The 16,588-nt window shown below is 41.7% G+C and overlaps 1 protein-coding gene and 1 pseudogene across 24 annotated transcripts in view; both read right to left on the bottom strand.

Moving 5' to 3' along the window:
- LOC118971592 (uncharacterized) overlaps positions 1-16,588 on the bottom strand; it is a 411,068-nt gene that overhangs the window by 253,524 nt on the left and 140,956 nt on the right. For 2 of the 24 annotated variants that reach the window (XM_073216767.1, XM_073216768.1), the window contains exons 1-2: positions 9,365-14,785; positions 7,395-7,485 (exon numbers count right to left, since the gene is read on the bottom strand). The exons of 18 other annotated variants lie outside the window; for them this stretch is intronic. In XM_073216767.1, coding sequence (XP_073072868.1) covers positions 10,531-12,243 — 1,713 coding nt within the window. In that variant the 5' untranslated portion in view covers positions 12,244-14,785 and the 3' untranslated portion in view covers positions 7,395-7,485; positions 9,365-10,530. Of the gene's footprint in view, positions 1-4,913; positions 7,146-7,394; positions 7,486-9,364; positions 14,786-16,588 lie in introns of those variants that run through there. 4 more of the 24 variants (XM_073216765.1, XM_073216766.1, XR_012122776.1 and 1 more) reach the window with 4 other exon arrangements.
- Positions 10-2,066, bottom strand: LOC108401437 (transcription factor BTF3 pseudogene; annotated as a pseudogene).

Raw genomic sequence — 16,588 nt, 5'->3', positions numbered from 1 at the left:
TGAAATGAAGAGTAGAGTACAGAATGTATACAAAAACATTGATTCATTTCCCTCATAAGTTTTTTAAGTAGAAAAATTTAGGAAAATATGATAATTACATTCCTGCCACCAAAAGTTTTATTTTATGCAACCTTTAATTCATCTGCCTTCAAGAGAATAGAAACTAGAAAGAAAATACCCAATCAATATGTCAACATCATAGTCCTATTGAAGAAGGAGCCCAGAGCATGAAATGACTTCACTGAATGATCCACAAATTGTTTTGCAGTTTCACAGCTCACAGATTGTTTTTCACCGGATACATTTAGGCTTGTAATGCTGAGTTTCACTTTCAAATTTCAAAGGCACCCTTCTGCTCAGCCTGCTACCTTTGTTGTAAAAAATTGACTCCCTTTTCAGTTAGCACCGTCAGATGAAAGGACATCCTCTGATCATTTCACCAAGAACCCGTCATCTAAAACCTCCTATGGGCTCCAATTTAGTAATATGAAATGTACAGTTCTAGTCACAAGTTTTTTATGACTCAGAAGTTGCAAAGAATTTGACCAGGTGTCCTTTCCTAGTTTTGGTGTTCTCAAGCCTGAGGTAACTAATGTCATAATGATCTATAAAAACATCTCAGGTCTCTCTCTGTCTCTGTTTGCTTTCTTTTTTACAGTAAGTATATTTGTACCTCTATCTCCACCAAAGGAATGTGAAATACAAATCATATTAGTGTTTATGACACACCCAGGTCTATTTTGGGTCTGTAGCTTGTGCAGACACTATTTTGCTCTCTAGAGTGCTTTATTATGACTTACCCTTTCTACTTTCCTTCAGGAAATAACCCATAGACTACAGTACCAAAATCTCTCATGCAATAGCATGAAAGAGGGTCACCCTTTGCATTGTCTGTTCAGTCCTGATATCATGTTGAAGAGCTTCCATTTGAGGAACATCTCTCCACCACACCAATGCCCATAACTCAGGCCTTCTCTGCCCACCAGCTAAGTAATTGCATGCTACGGTTCTGTATATGCTACCCCAAAACCCTAGGACATCCAAAAATACAGTATACCAGATAAGTGTGAAGACTTCCACCCACGTGTCAATCATCACCTCCCCTCCCCCAGTCTTTACTTCTAGTTTTCACTATATCCCTTTGGAAATCATGCACATGAACGTCACTTGATCCTGCATTAACATCTGGTAAAAATGAGCAACTGCCCTGTATGAATTTTATGACCAAAATTTCTCCAAGTGAATTGCTTTAAAACAAATTTGTTCAAATCACAAATTGGCTGAAAATAAAAATCTTTCTAGTTACGGCTTTTTAAAAAAAACTATGATTTCTGCATATCATGGAACCATTTTACAATTCGTATGCTACCATTCTTTTGAAAATATTATTTTTTACTAGGCAAAGACCTTTATTAACCTTTGTTTCAAACTTTATTCTTCCGTTTAATTAGCTGCAAAGAATGAATTGTGTATAAGAAAAAAAAAAACAGAAAAGAGTGGCAGTGTCCAAGGACTTGGGCTTCAAAACATTAGCAGTCTAGATTTTATCAGCTCCATGAACAACATTTTAAACAGCAGCTACCAGTAACTTCAGGTTTAATCTTCTTCGGAAGTTGACTCAATTCAGTTTGTCTCATTCTTGGAAGCCTCATCAAATTTCTCTACAAGATCTGGAGCATCCTCCTCTTCTCCTGTAGGCAATGGTGTTTCTCCATCGCCATGTTGTCTGAACAGAGCTTCATCCAGTCTCCTTAGACTAGTCAGTGTCTGTGCTCAGCTGGCTTCAGATGCTGAGTGGCATTTCTGTCAGCTTCTGTGATGGTGGAAGTGTTCGCTGCCGGAGATGCTCAGACATTACAGTTGCTAAAGCAGATCACTGTTCCCTGGTTCGGGAATATATTCATCTCTTCCATACTGGAGAGATTGTCTACCTCTAATGTCTTTAAGGAAAACAAGTTATTTGTCATCTGTTGTAGCTGTTCTATGAACCATTTTCCTTACCCACCAATGACAACTTGTGCCTAGAGTTTAGCGAGTTGCTCCTGGTTTGTGATAATTTATTTCATCTTGTTGGGACAGAAGTGGGATAGCTTGGGGACTAGGACTGGTGTTCGGGGAGTCTTGGGCAGACCAGCTGAGATTCGGCACATGCATGTGGAGATCAAAGGGGGTGGCTAGAGGGAGGCTGCTATGCTGCAATTCATTTTAAGTCTTTTCCTCAGAAAGTATTTGGTTTGGATATCATTTTTCTGGTACTTGTTTGTAAAAGTTAATTTATATTTTAGTATTTTTACTTATTTTTCACATTTTATAAAATTATTTTAAACTGATTGGTTAATATTTTCAGGAATTATAAAACAGTATTTTTCTTTCTAAGTAAATTACCCAAAATAAATCAATAAATATTTAAAGGGTCTAACTTGGATTTGCCCATATTTATAACACCATTTTAAAAATCAAACACACAAATTACACACTAAACGTCGAAGTGTTAGAAAACTATTTCCTCACACTACTTGTGTAATCTAGATATTTACTGCATGAAAAGGCTTCATTGTCATCTGGTCATGAAGGCAGTATTAATGATAATCTCATCAGAAAGTCTACCTTAACCATCCCTAAAACTGGAATGTCTTTTTTCCCTGGTATGTTAGAAGGTCCATTTGAACATCAAAAAAATTGGTTTCATTCTCTTAATGTTCTAGACTTTCAAAAGATATTTTCATGGGAGTCTGCTAAAGACATCCCTCCTGTCCACCTTGTGTGCAGCAACACCTCTGGAATTCTGCCTTGTAGCACAAAGAAGGTCTAGTTAGAAAATGGGTGCATAAATTGGAGACAGTAGGCAAAGAGCCAAAGACCAGACTTGCCGTGCTCAAGGCAGCACTCTCCTCAGTCTAAGGGCAAGGCTAAACTGTAAGAGTTCTCTGCTTTTGTTGGTAAAGTTCATGCAGTCTCAGAGAAAAGCCTTTTCCTGGACCAGCCCATGTCCATAGTGCCAAAGTCACTGTCTTCTAGATAAGCAGGCCACTACTCTGGGCTGCCTTCATTACCAGCACCACTACAGTAATTCTGAAAATGACAGTTATTGGTGTTTGTGTTTTGGGAATACCCTTGTTCCCAGAATCATGGTGCATGTTAGCGTTGGTGACTTCCTCCTCCTCATTCTACTATCAAGAAGCCAGAGAGATTATCAGCTTTGGGATGGAAAGGTCAGCCCAGTAGCTGAGCCAGTCAGGATTTTCCCAGTAGACATTATAATGAGACTTCTGATATTTTGGTACTCAGGCCTGGAATGTCAAGAAACAATGAGAGGGCAGGATGACAAGTGTAAGAGCATTAGCTTGGAAGTCAGTACGTGGGCAGTTGTAACCCTCTAAGATGTCTTCTTCCCCTGGACAATCCCCTAAATCTATGATTTTATTCCCATTCCTCCCTGATCTTCTAGGACCTGGTTCCTTGTTTTATGATCACACTCCACCTTAGTGTGGAATACCCCAAAAGCAGATAAATATTCATGTGCCACTCGTTTATTTGAAGGTCAAAGGGGAGTAGAGAGGTGAGACTGGGAAGAGTAAGCAGACAAGTAAGGCTGTGCTATCTGGAAGGGACCAGAGATCAATTCTGAGGGGAAACCCTAGGAAATGACATGGAATATGTGCCTCAGAGGAATCTTACCTGTGTGTCAACAAAGATGCTGAGGAATTTATACACCCAATCCCTTCAGCCATTGCTCGAGGTCTCCTCTGGGGGTTATGGGCATTCTGGCCTGTCATGAGCTTGGGCAGAGCACCCTTCTAAGGCAACCTTCAATCAAGAGATACAGATATTGGGCAGAAGCACCCTGCACGTGGTCATGGGGTGGGTCAATGTCTGCTTTTCTCCACCTTTCTATTTCATAAAGGAAGAACAAGAGGAAGAGGGAGCCAGCAAAGGAAAGAAAGCTAAAAAAAAAAAAAAAAAGAAAGAAAGAAAGAAAAATAGTGGGAGAGGGAAGGAGATGAAAATTTGCATTCACCATTTATTTAGCACCTGCTATGTATAAGGCACCTCACTGACTTCTCAAAGCAGCCCTATAACAAAGGCATTTTATTATTCCCTTTTTACAGAGGAACACACTGAATTTAAAGAGGTTAAGCAAAATCCTCCCAAATCACACAACTGCAGGCTAGGATTTGAGTTCAAATTTAGGTCTTCCTTCCCTGTGCAAAACCCTTTTGTAGTTTACCATCACTTAAATATAAAGTCTTTCTATGATCTGATCATATAAATTGGTAGAATACAGAAACTTCTGGCCTGAGAATCAAAAGAACAGAGCTCCCAGCCTGGATCTGCCAGTCATGGTCCTGAGAGTCATGCTCCACTCATTTCTTCTTTCTGGGCTTCATTTTCTTTGTCAGAAATTAAAGAGCTAGACTATGTGATGGTTAAGGCATCTTCCAGTTCTTAACAGTTTAGGATACTTTCCACTTTTACCCTCAGTTGGTCTCCTACACCCAACCACAGTTGACCTCTGAAAAACACAGAGGTTGGGGGTGCAGTTGAAAATCCATGCATAACTCTGACCCCGCAAACCGTAACTATTAATAGCCTACTGTTGACCAGAAGCCTTAACAATAACATAAACAGTTGATCAATACATATTTTTATATACTGTATTCTTACAAATAAGGTAGAGAAAAGAACATATTTCTCTTATTAAAACTTATTAGTATTTTTTCTTTTTAATCTGTAGTACTTGGAATATGTATATTATTTCTGTTGTGATCTTTTAAATGTTCTGAGCACAGGAATTTGCCTTCTTTCTCTTAGTATCTTTTTAGCATAGAGTCTCCTATGTAGCAAGAACTCAATAAATATTTAATGAATGTGTGTCTATGTGTGTGTGCTGTGGGTCATTATTATGTTTGTACCTGTTTTCTTTGTTGCAGCCTTGTTTTTAGTTTTACTTCTTCAGAAGTCCTATAGCAGGAAATATCTTACTATTTGCTTTTTCATATTATAGCACTACGTTTATATTAAGGTCCTTGAACATTTTTTTCCTTTGTGAGTTTCATTTCCTATCAAAACACAGAGCATATAATTAGATGCTTAGGGGTATAAATTGTTGAATGAATAAACATAAGAAATATGGAAAAATAATGCATACTTAATAAATACAGCCACTGGTATTTGTCTTTTCCCTTTAACCCTGTACCATGTAGGAGATCCTAAAATTAAACCACTTTCAATTGTGTTTGCTACCCTCAACTCTAGTCAAGAATGGATTTTCTTAGGTGTTCATTCAAAACAGAACGAAATCTCCATTGTTCTTTTCTGCACAATTTTCAAATGTCTACTTGGCAGTATGTGTTCCTCTGTGGGTAGAAATTTGCAAAGTCTGAGCCACTCGACAGAACCTTGATTGATATCGTCAAAACAATCTACAAATACATTCTACAAATCTAGGGTATCAATTAATCTTCAAATCATCATAAATTAGTTTCTTACAGGGAAGATAAACATAACTTTTCTGGGTATTGGTGATAATCGTCCCATCAGTGGGGGATGGTTTTCAAATTTTCTTTGATTGTTCTTAGCCAGTTTGATTGATTATATCTGTAATGCTGGCTAAACAGAATGTCTTGGTCAGAACAAAGAGAATGAAATGAGTTTGTATGACTGTCAATAAGTTTAGCTAATGTCTCATTTCCTTTTAAACCAATGGTTTTAAAGACATTCATAGGGCAATGTACTGGTTATCATGGTCAAAATGTAGTCATATTGTTAATAAACTATAATTTCCTTGAAGATAAGGTATTTTATTCATCTCTAAATCCCCTAATCCCTAGCATAGATGTAGTAGATACTATAGGCTATCTACCCAAATTCCTTCTCCTTTTCTCCCATATGCATAGAAATCCAACTGGGTTCAAGGATTAGAACACCATATGCCTTGGGGGATGTTGAGCTTCTCTCTGGCTCTGAGGTAAAGAGATAAATCTTTATTAACCTCCTTTAACCAGCTGTGGTCATCTCAACCCCTTTGCAAATGATAGATTATGAATAGGCATGTGACACAATTCTGGTTGATGAGAACTGAGGGAAAGCCTCCTGAGGGACATTTTGGGAGAGTTATCTTTGTTCTTTAAAAGGAACCAAAGACATAGACATTCTCTTCTCTGCCCAACAACCTACAGGTGTTGCCTGGAAATGTAGCTGCCGTCTTGTGCTTTGAAAAGACTCAACCTAAGACAATGGGGAATATTCTGAGATGGCAGAACTGAAAGATTGAATAAATCAGGCTGCTGCTGATGCCTTTGAGCCATTAACTTAACCAATCCTGAAACTTCCCTCCCTTTAGACTTCTTGTAAGAAAGAAACTTGAGCTGATTTTTCTATTACTTGTAGCCAAAGCATCCTAATTGATACAACTGAGGTATTTGTATGATTCACAACTTAAATGACTTATTATTATTATTAATATTAGTCTTAATAACATTTAATAATAAAAATAGTAATAATTAAAAACCTTTATTTTACTGTCTGGAAAACAATATACTAGGCACTTTCATAAATTATTTCACTTAGTACCAATAATTAAGATACCTGTTATTACTCTTATTTTACATATAAGGAAATGGAGGCCTAAAAAGGATGACTAACTTGACAAAAACTCAGTGACAGAGCCCAGGTTTTGAACTTAAGTCATTCTGATTGGATTCCACCACCTTTCAACAATCCTATGTTAACTCCCCAATTAGTTTGTCTTCATAACCACATTCTGAGCAGCTCAGGATTATCATCCCCACTTGAATGAATGAGATACCTAGCAGGTTGTATGATTGCCAAAGGTCACAAAGGAAAGCATTAATTCAAATATCTGAGTTTATAGAAATTCAGTTCTAAGAAATACAGTATTTCTTTATTGCCACTCTCTTACTTTTAAATCAGTACACATTTGATCAGTTTGTTTTCCTAGATAATACAGATTTCCTTGCACATGTAAATAAAATTGCCACTCAAAGAGGCACAGGGAAGACACCTACCCATGGATATATTATGATTAATAACAAAGGGCTAAAAACACATTTATTTAATTAAAAACAATGAAAGACAAGGGCCAGCTTCCAGAACGGTGGAGTAAGAAGCATAGCTGACTGTCCCTAAGAAAAGAATGGGTAACAAGAGAAAAATATAAACAATAGTAATATCTATTTAAAATCCCTGGAAATTGTCCTAAGGGCACCCAGCAAATGGAAAAACATTTGCTAAAAAAATATGCATTATATATTCATAAGACTGTAGCATCTGACCCAGGACCCACTCTATTATGGCCCCCACCCCTCAGCTCTATGTTACAGAAGTTCTATCCCAAGTAGTACGCAACCAAGAAGAAAGAAGCTACTTCTTACCCAAGTCTGTAGCTATGGTTTTATCCTGGGAGGGGCAGCTGTCTGTATTTCTCATCCCACTGAACTCCATACTGCAAAGGCTCTGTTCCAGCTGTGTAGGTACAAGAGGATTAGGGCTCACTTCTCCCACTCAGTCCCACTCATGGGGTGGAAGCTCTACTCTAGGCATGGCAGATACAAATTAGGGAACTCCACTCTCTTGTGCTAACTTGTCTTTAGAGCAATGGAGTTCCACACAAGGAGGGGCACACTGAGAAGACCAGAACTACAATCTCTCTCAAGTACCTGCTTGTAGAAGAGGGGTATCACTTCAGGAGAAAGGGGAGAACCCTGGCTCCAGTTCACCAATGTGAAAGTTCTGCCCAGAAGGAAAGGCAAGCTATCAGAACTAAGCTCCACCACTCTGCCTGAAGGGACTGACAATATTTGTAGTAATGTATGGAGAATATCATGCTCATAGCATTGTTGAAAACAATGGCGGTCTTGGTGGAGAGCAACTGAATGGGTACTACATTTTCAATAATAGTAGAAACAAGCAAAATAGCAAGACAATAAGAAGCTAAACAGAGAACTAGGGTAACAAATAGACAAGAAGAACCTTCCTATGATCATAGTCAACTCTGGGTTCAGAAAGACTGCACATGCACTAAGCTATACCCACTCAGGAAATCAGAGGAGGACATGAGGCTGACTTACAAACATTCCCCCAAGCTGCATACAGATCAATCAACAAAAGGCAGAAGTTTCAGTGGCACTATGGGCACAAATAAGACCTTTAACCAAACACTGACTAAATAATAATCAGAGTTTATACTCTGACCCAGAGGCAACTTCTAGGAAACCAGGCTTAAAATTAAATCATATACATCCCTGACATTCTGGAAGACTTATGTATCCTCAAGTCCCTGCCCATTCAGGAGTAATTAGAGAAGAAAAATCCAAGCTATAGTCCCTGACTGAACATGGAGGCAAAAATGTAAACTCCCTAAACTGTTATGGCAACCTCTAAGCCATCTATGCTTCCCTTGATAAAAGTAAAAAGTCTAACTGACCAAGAAGGCTTAAGCACAATTTTGGACCAATAAATGGCTTATGCTGAAGTAAGAACAATCCTTAGGTAGCCAGGCTAAAAGATAAAAACAAGAAAAAAAAGTTGAGCAGGGTTATCAGAAGTTGTTGGTCATTGTGGAGGGAAACAGACTTGAAAGATTTAGTTTAGCTATGTCACTAAACAAATAAATAAATGATCAAGCAAACAATAAAAAAATCAAGTCACTGAGGGGAAAGTGGGGATCAGTATGCAGAGTTGCTACATTATTTATTTAAAATGTCCAGCTTTCAACCAAAAATTATGAACAGGGAAAGGAACAACAAATTGTGATCCATACACAGGAAAAAAATCAGACAACAGATACTGCCTTGAAGGGGCCCAGACAGTAGACTAAGCAGATGATAAGCTGCCATTACAGATATTTTCAAAAACTGAAGGAAACAATTTCTAAAAGAAGGCACAACAATACCTCATCAAATAGAAAAAAAAAAAGAAATTATAAGAGATCAAATGAAAAATTCACTAGAGAGGATCAACAGTAAATTTGAGCCAGCAAAGGAATCAACAACCTTAAAAATAGATCAATAGAGATTATTCATTCTGAATAACAAAGAGATAAAAGAATTAAAATTCTCAAACAAATCTGAGTCACCATTATGAACATTAACATACACATAATAATAACAGAAGAGGAAGAAAAAGGAACAGAAAAAATACAGAGAAAATACAAAGAAATAATGACTGAAAGTGTTAGGGTCCAGGCTTCCGAGGCTTCCCCAGAGAACAAACTACACAGGCATAGAGATGTAAATTCAAGCAAAGTCTTTATTCAGCCAGCTAGCTGAGGTCCAAGTCAGCCATGGCCTGTGTTAGCCACCTGGCCCCATTAGATATTGTGTACCCCAAGTAGACTACTGACCTCTGACAGATGTGGGCTTTCTTGGCGCTGGCTCAATATCCCAGTTCACCTAGTTCAGCCAGCAAGTTCCCCGTGGCTTCTTCGCACTCTTCACGGGTTTCTGTGGCCAGCAACAGGTCATCTACATACTGCAACAATGTCACGTGGGGGTGGCTCCTGCAAAAGGGCTCCAAGTCCTGGCTTAGGGCTTCATTGAATAAGGTGGGAGAGTTCTTGAAGCCCTGACGCAGTCTAGTCCAGGTAGGCTGCCCTTTTCTTTCTCCCCCTGGCTCTTGCCACTCAAAGGCAAACAAAGGCTGACTAACTTCAGAGAGTGGAATACTAAAGAAGGCATCTTTCAGGTCCAGAGTAGTATACCACACATGCGTGGGTGGCAGGTGGCTGAGTAAGGTGTAAGGGTTAGGCACTGTAGGATGGATGTCTTCTACCCTCTCATTGACTTTCCGCAAGTCTTGCACTGGCCTATAATCTTTACTGCCAGGCTTCCTCACTGGAAGCAGAGGCGTATTCCATGCAGATTGGCAGGTCTTAAGGATTCCTGTCTCTAACAGTCTATGGATATGGGGTGCTATCCCTTTCCTAGCCTCTTCTGGCATTGGATATTGCCGGACCCGGATGGGTAGAGCTGTGGCTTTGAGTTGAACAACAACCAGGGATAGGTGTTTAGCGAGACCAATTCCTCCGGTCTCGGCCCATGCGGAAGGGAACTTCTGTACCCAAGAGTCTATCTCTCCCCGGCCCCCCTTTTCTTGATCCGCCTGAAACAGACGATGTTCATCGGCCAGGGAAAGAGTTAACACATGCGCCGGTTGTAGGGGCTGCCCTTCTTTGTCCATGATTTTTATCCCTTCGGGTTCAAAATGAATGCGAGCCCCGACCTTGGTTAATAAGTCTCTGCCCAGCAACGGTGCGGGGCTTTCGGGTACGACCAGGAATGAGTGAGAGACCTGATGCCTTCCTAGGTCCACTTTTCTGTTAGTAGTCCAGGCACATTTCCTGGACCCTGTCGCTCCCTGGACTATACTTGTGCGTCCTGGGTTTAGGGGGCCGTGGGCCTGGTTGAGAACTGAATACTGTGCCCCAGTATCTACCATAAACCCAATGGGAGTCCCCTCCACGCACAGGGTTACCCAGGACTTGGGGAGGGGTGCCGAGCCCCATCCCCGTCAATCCTCCTCTCCTAGGTGCAGGGTCTTAACAGGGTTCCCTCTCCCTTGTTCCCTCCTTTGGGGGCACTCCCTCTTCCAATGTCCATATTTCTTACACAGGGCGCACTGATCTTGTCCTAGTCGGGATTGACGGGGTCCTGTTCCTTGAGGTGGCCTAGGGCCCTCCTTCACCCCGGCCAGGAATATCCTGGCCATCTCCTCCCTCTGCTTCTTGTTCTCCCTTTTCTGAAATTCTCTGTCTTCCTTCCTATTTTTCTCCTGCATTACCCATTTCTCTTTCCTCAGCCTTTCTTCTCTATCTTCCGGAGTTTCTCTAGCATTGAAGACCTTCTCTGCCTGCTGCAGCAGTTCCCTAATAGAGATCTCCCCCAGGTCCTCCCGCTTGTGGAGTTTTCTCTGGATATCGGGGGCTGCCTGGTTGATGAATGAGAGGACTACAGCTGATCTATGTTCCTCTGCTTCCGGGTTTATGGGGGTATACTGCCGGTAAGCATCAAACAGCCTTTCCAGATACGCGGCTGGGCTTTCCATTTCCCCCTGAACAATAGTTTTTACCTTAGCCAAGTTAGTGGGCCATCTGGCGGCCGCCTGGAGACCGGTCATCAGAGTCTGGCGGTAGACCCGGAGACGCTCCCTACCTTCTGCAGTTCCGAAGTCCCAATTTGGGCGCGTAAGTGGGAACGCCTCGTCGATGATGGGCTGGAGGGTAGTGGGTCTTCCATTTTCTCCGAGGACATTTTTCCTGGCTTCATTGAGGATACGCTCTCGTTCTTCCGTTGTGAAGAGAGTGCGGAGTAATTGCTGGCAGTCGTCCCATGTGGGACGATGGGTAAACATAATGGACTCCACTAAACCTATAAGACACTTGGCGTCCTCTGAGAAGGGAGGATTCTGAGTCCTCCAATTATAAAGGTCACTAGATGAAAAGGGCCAATATTGATATTGCTGAGCAATGCCGGTACCGATGGCACGCACAGGCAGAACTGGCACTGCTCCTTCTGAGGTGGAGGAGGGAGCCTCCCCTTCTTGTTCCATGGCCCCTCGAGACCTTAGCTGCATTCCTCCAGTTCTACCTGGCCCCACGCTGGGGGCCAGGGCGGGGGAGTGTGAGGAAGCTCTTTCCGGCCTCCCGCCTCCCTCTGCTGAAGAATCTGGGGAAGCTGCAGCCGCCTGGTTCCTGCTGGGTTCCCTAGCCGCATTTTCTATCCCCCCGGCAGCTTCACCCCTCTCCTCTGCATACGGGGGTGGCTGCTCAATCTGCGGGAGGGGGTAAAGAGGAGAACTGTCAGGGAGGACAGGCGGTGCACTTGGGCGCACAGGATTTCTGGCCCTGCGATCAGAGGGCTTTGATTTTTCCTGGGCAACTAGGACGGAGGTCTTTTGTGGGTCAGTATGAGGTTTCTCCACCAAAAAGGGCTCCAACCAGGAAGGGAGATTCTCGGCCAAATTTTCCCAGACAAGAATATAGGGAAGTTGGTCAGGGTGGCCCTCAGGACCTGGCCGGGAGACAATGGCTTTGATCTTGCCAATAAGTTCCAAAGAAAGAGACCCCTGGGCCGGCCAGCCTACTCCAAAGGAAGGCCACTTGACTGAGCAAAAGGTGTCGAGCTTACCCTTCTTGATGCCAATGCTCATACTTAAGGCCTGTTCCTTGACCTTGGGGAAATGGGAGAGGATCAGACTCTTAGGAGTAGCCTGAGTCTGACCCATGGTGAGAAAGAAGAAGGAAAAAGAATATGAGGGAGACAAAGGCAAAGGATGAAGATGCCACTTCAAACAAAATGACTGTTGTATGTGCTTATGAACGAGTGCCTGTCGTTGCACAGTTTTTCTTCCGCGGGGGACGCGAATTTATCTGGGATTCGCGGCTGTGACCCCCTTATCCTGTCACGGGAGTCTTCTAGTGGCGGGCGCCCTAATGGCTCTTAATTGCCCGACCCGTGCCCGCGGGGAATGATGTAGTGGCAGAAAGGAGGAACGGAGAGAGCAGGAGAACCTTAGAACAAGGAAACTTAAAATGAGAAGTGCAAAAAGAAATATAAATCAAAACCAAAACACAGTAAAACAATCAATGATAACACCAAACACACACACCACATCTGATCGCACTCGTTCAGACCGGTCCTTCTCTCACTCTGGTGCGCACCACACTCACCACTTTCAGGGTCCCCAAAAACTCTCGTAATTCTCCCGAAGGGCGTCCACTCGGACTGCCGCAGGGTGACGAGCTCGATCTTTTCCTCCTCGGGTGCCAGTTTTCTGCCGATCGGATTTGCCTTCCTAAGGCTGAGTCACTCGGACCCTAGGGCCAGGATTGGTTACCTGGACTTTCACCCAGGGTCACTAACCTGGGGGCCGGGACTACCAGCCCGGACTTCCTCACTCGGGACCACTAACCCGAGACCATACACGGGATGGCGACTCCCGCTTTATAATGGATTTATGCAGACACGAGGGGGCGACCCTCGAATTACACTGCCCCGTCCGGACAATTAGACCTTGCCTCCAGCTGTCCTTTGTTCTCAGGGAAGCCGCTTGAATCCCGGACGAGCCCCCAAATGTTAGGGTCCAGGCTTCCGAGGCTTTCCCAGAGAACAAACTACACAGGCATAGAGATGTAAATTCAAGCAAAGTCTTTATTCAGCCAGCTAGCTGAGGTCCAAGTCAGCCCGATGCAGCGGGTCTCAACAAGGACCCCGAGCACTCAGAGCCAAGGGTTTATATAGCAATTTCAAAGCACTTAACTCATAGCAATTTTCTATAACTATACATTATTCTTGCAAGACATATATCCTGGGGTTAAGCAAGGGCAGGGTAAGACTACTCCTCAATGGTTAGGGAGGTTCTGCACGATAAGCTTGGTATGTAAGATTAACTGACCAAGGTTAGCTGACCAAGGGTCACAGCTGCCCACCACCCGGTGCTCATGATTAACCCGTTTTTCAAGGCCTTACCCAGGCCCAGGGTTGTTTTTTTTTTTTCCTCTGAGTCACACTCTCAGAAAATGGTTTCTAGGTTACTAAGATGGCTATGCTTATGCTAATTTACTAATCTTACTAATGCTTAGATTCTACATTTCCCCACTTTCCTTTGACCATTCCAATCATGGAATGTTTGTTTCTTCCTGCTGTGTGAGTGAATGATACTGTGGTCTCAGCATTAGCACCTGAACAGCACTCACTCTTTCCCTAACAAAGGCTATTAGCCGGTTTAAGATACAGGGACCTAAAGTGAGAAGCAGTATAAAAATAAGCAAGGGCCCTGCCAGGGTGGATATCAGGGTTGTAAACCATGGGGATTTAGTAAACTAGGATTCAAATAGCCCTTGGCTGGCCTCTCGCTCTCTCTTCCTTTGATCTGGTCTCTCTCTAAGTTTAGACATTGAATCTCTTACTATTCCGGAATGGTCTGCTGTTAAGGTTTAGCTAAGTTTTATTAGTTCTTTTTCCTGACTCTTAATGCTCTCTGCACTCCTTTACAAAAGTAATGTTTTAATTACTCAAATTTGACAAAAACAAAGCAATTATATCAAGTCCAACTGGATAAACCCAGAGACCTACCCAGACACAACATAGTAAAATGTTGAAATCTAGGGATGAAAATAAAATCTTGAAAGCACTAAAACAATTCATTACATAGGAAAGAACTATGCAGCTGTTATCTCATCAGAAACAATGAAGGTCAGAAAGGCAGTGGGATGACATAGTCTAAGTGTGAAAGTAAAATATCCTCAATCAAGAATCTCACATTAAGCAAAACTATCTTTCAAAAATGAAGAAAAAATAAGACATTTCCAATTTAAAGGAAGAAAATCAGAGAGGTTTTCAGCAATTTGCTAGCAAACCTGACTTACAGGAAATGCCATAAAGAGCTTCATAGCAACTTTATCACTACCAAGTAGTAATTCAATTCCATGCGAAAGAACAAAAGCTCTTATAAAGATATTTATGTAGGCAATTACAAAATAAAATATATATAGTGGCATATTTCTTATTTCTAATCTTAACTGATTTAAAAATTGTATAATATGATGTGTATATATTTGTATTTGGGGGCCTAAAACATATAGAAATGTAGTCTATTTGACTTCATAAAAGAGTATGAATAGAAACACAATTGTATTTAGTAAGAAAATGACATCAGATGGTAACTTGAATCCACAGAAATAATGGAGAAAGCCAAAAAGGGTAAGAAGATCAACAAAGTCTATAAATATATACTTATTCTCCATTCTTCAGTTAGCTTCTCTAATGGAAATAGAGTAATAATTCTTTAATGGTTAAATAAAATAATAATTATAAGAATATATTATTGATTTGTAATATATGTAGACATAATGTATATAATAACAATAGCACAAAAGCCTGGAAGGAAACACATCTTCATAAGAGTAGTTTCACTGTTTCATTAAAATTAAGATTGGTATAAATCTAGATTTTTATTAAGTTATGGGTAAATTATAAATTCTAGAGCAACTGCTAATAAAACAACTTTTTAAATGATTAAAAAATCATAAAGGTTTAAAAATATTTCATTAGAAAACACCCCTTTGATACAAAAGAAGATAGTAAAGGAACTGGAGAGGAAAAATAAAAAAAGAGACAGAAAGGATATGACAGATGTAAATCCAACCATATCAATAATAACATTAAACATAAATGGATTAAACAATTGTAAGTCTGGGGAGAGGAAATCCCAGGGCAAATACCTTTAGAAATTGAAATCTGTCCAAGGGAGAAATAAAGTTTAAAATCCGTTTATTGCTTACAAGCTGCAGTCCAGGCCCTTATCTCTTTCCTGCTCAAGCAGAAGCAAAAACCACCCCTTCTCTCACCTCTTGGTACAGATAAACCCTCCTTGCCAAAGTAATTACCCATTGATATGCAGATGAACTTCTCTCCACCCCTGAGGAATGATGCAAATGCACTAAAGCCATACCTCTTTTCACCTCTGAATGCCTATTGATATGTGGATGTACTAAAGCCAGGCGAGATATTCTGGAAATGTTACAATTTTACCCACAACAATCTAACCAAAAGGTAGAATTTATCACACTGGAATAAAAAAAAAGATCCAACTATATGCTGTTTATAGGAGATACAAACTTATATTCAAAGATATAAACAGATTGAAAGTAAAAGGATGGTAAAAGAGATCTCAAAAGACAGCTTGAGTGGTTTTACTAATATCAGACAAAATGAATTTTAAAACAAAAAATATTAGAGGTAACAGAGAAATTGCATAATGATAGTCACTCCATTAGAAATATATAACAATTATTAACATATATTCTCCTAGCAACTGAGCTCCAAAGTACATGAAGAAGCCAAATCTGAAAGAATTGATGGGAGAAGGAGGTAACTCAACAATAATAGTTGAAGACTCCCATAGACACTTTAAATAAGAGATAATGAAGGGTCCCCACCAGTAAGATGGCAAACTTCCGGCTTCTTTTTGGGGTCCTCGCTTCCCGCCGGTGCCACCTGAAGCCCAGTCACCTCTTGCCCCCCTCCCAATCCCAGCACCTAGCCAACAGCCAACAGCCCCGTAGAAGTAACACCACAATCACCCTATGCCCCTTCCTATATAACCCAGCACCTTTCCCTAATAAAGCGGAACTCTCCGGTGAATTGCTGCTGTGTGTCGCTCCTTTCCTTTCATTGGTGCCGAAACCCGGGAGACGGGACACCCCAACTGGGCCCCGTCTTCCCCCCGACACCAGCAGCAGCTTGCCCTTGTCCTCTTTTTCTGGCGCTGGCTCATCACACTTGCCACTCCTCTCTGGCCTTTAGGTAAGTTTCTCCCCCGGAGTGGGCCACTTTTCCCCAAGCTATCGCAGTGCCATTGACCGTGATCGTCCGGCAAGGCCCTGACGCTCGGGGACGAGGAGGGAACTCTCCCCGCCTCAAGCCTTCACGGCTGCGGCGGACCCTCAGGCCCCTCCTCCAACAGTCATAAACGCATTCACCGTCCCTTCCATCAGTGCTGAAACTTTTTAAGCAAAATTTCCCCGGGGTGGGCCACTCTTCTCCGAGCTATCGCAGTGCCATTGACC

The sequence above is a fragment of the Manis javanica genome, chromosome 11 (genome assembly GCF_040802235.1).
Source record: "Manis javanica isolate MJ-LG chromosome 11, MJ_LKY, whole genome shotgun sequence".
NCBI classification, from domain to species: domain Eukaryota; kingdom Metazoa; phylum Chordata; class Mammalia; order Pholidota; family Manidae; genus Manis; species Manis javanica.
This window is presented reverse-complemented; position numbering and strand designations above follow the sequence as displayed.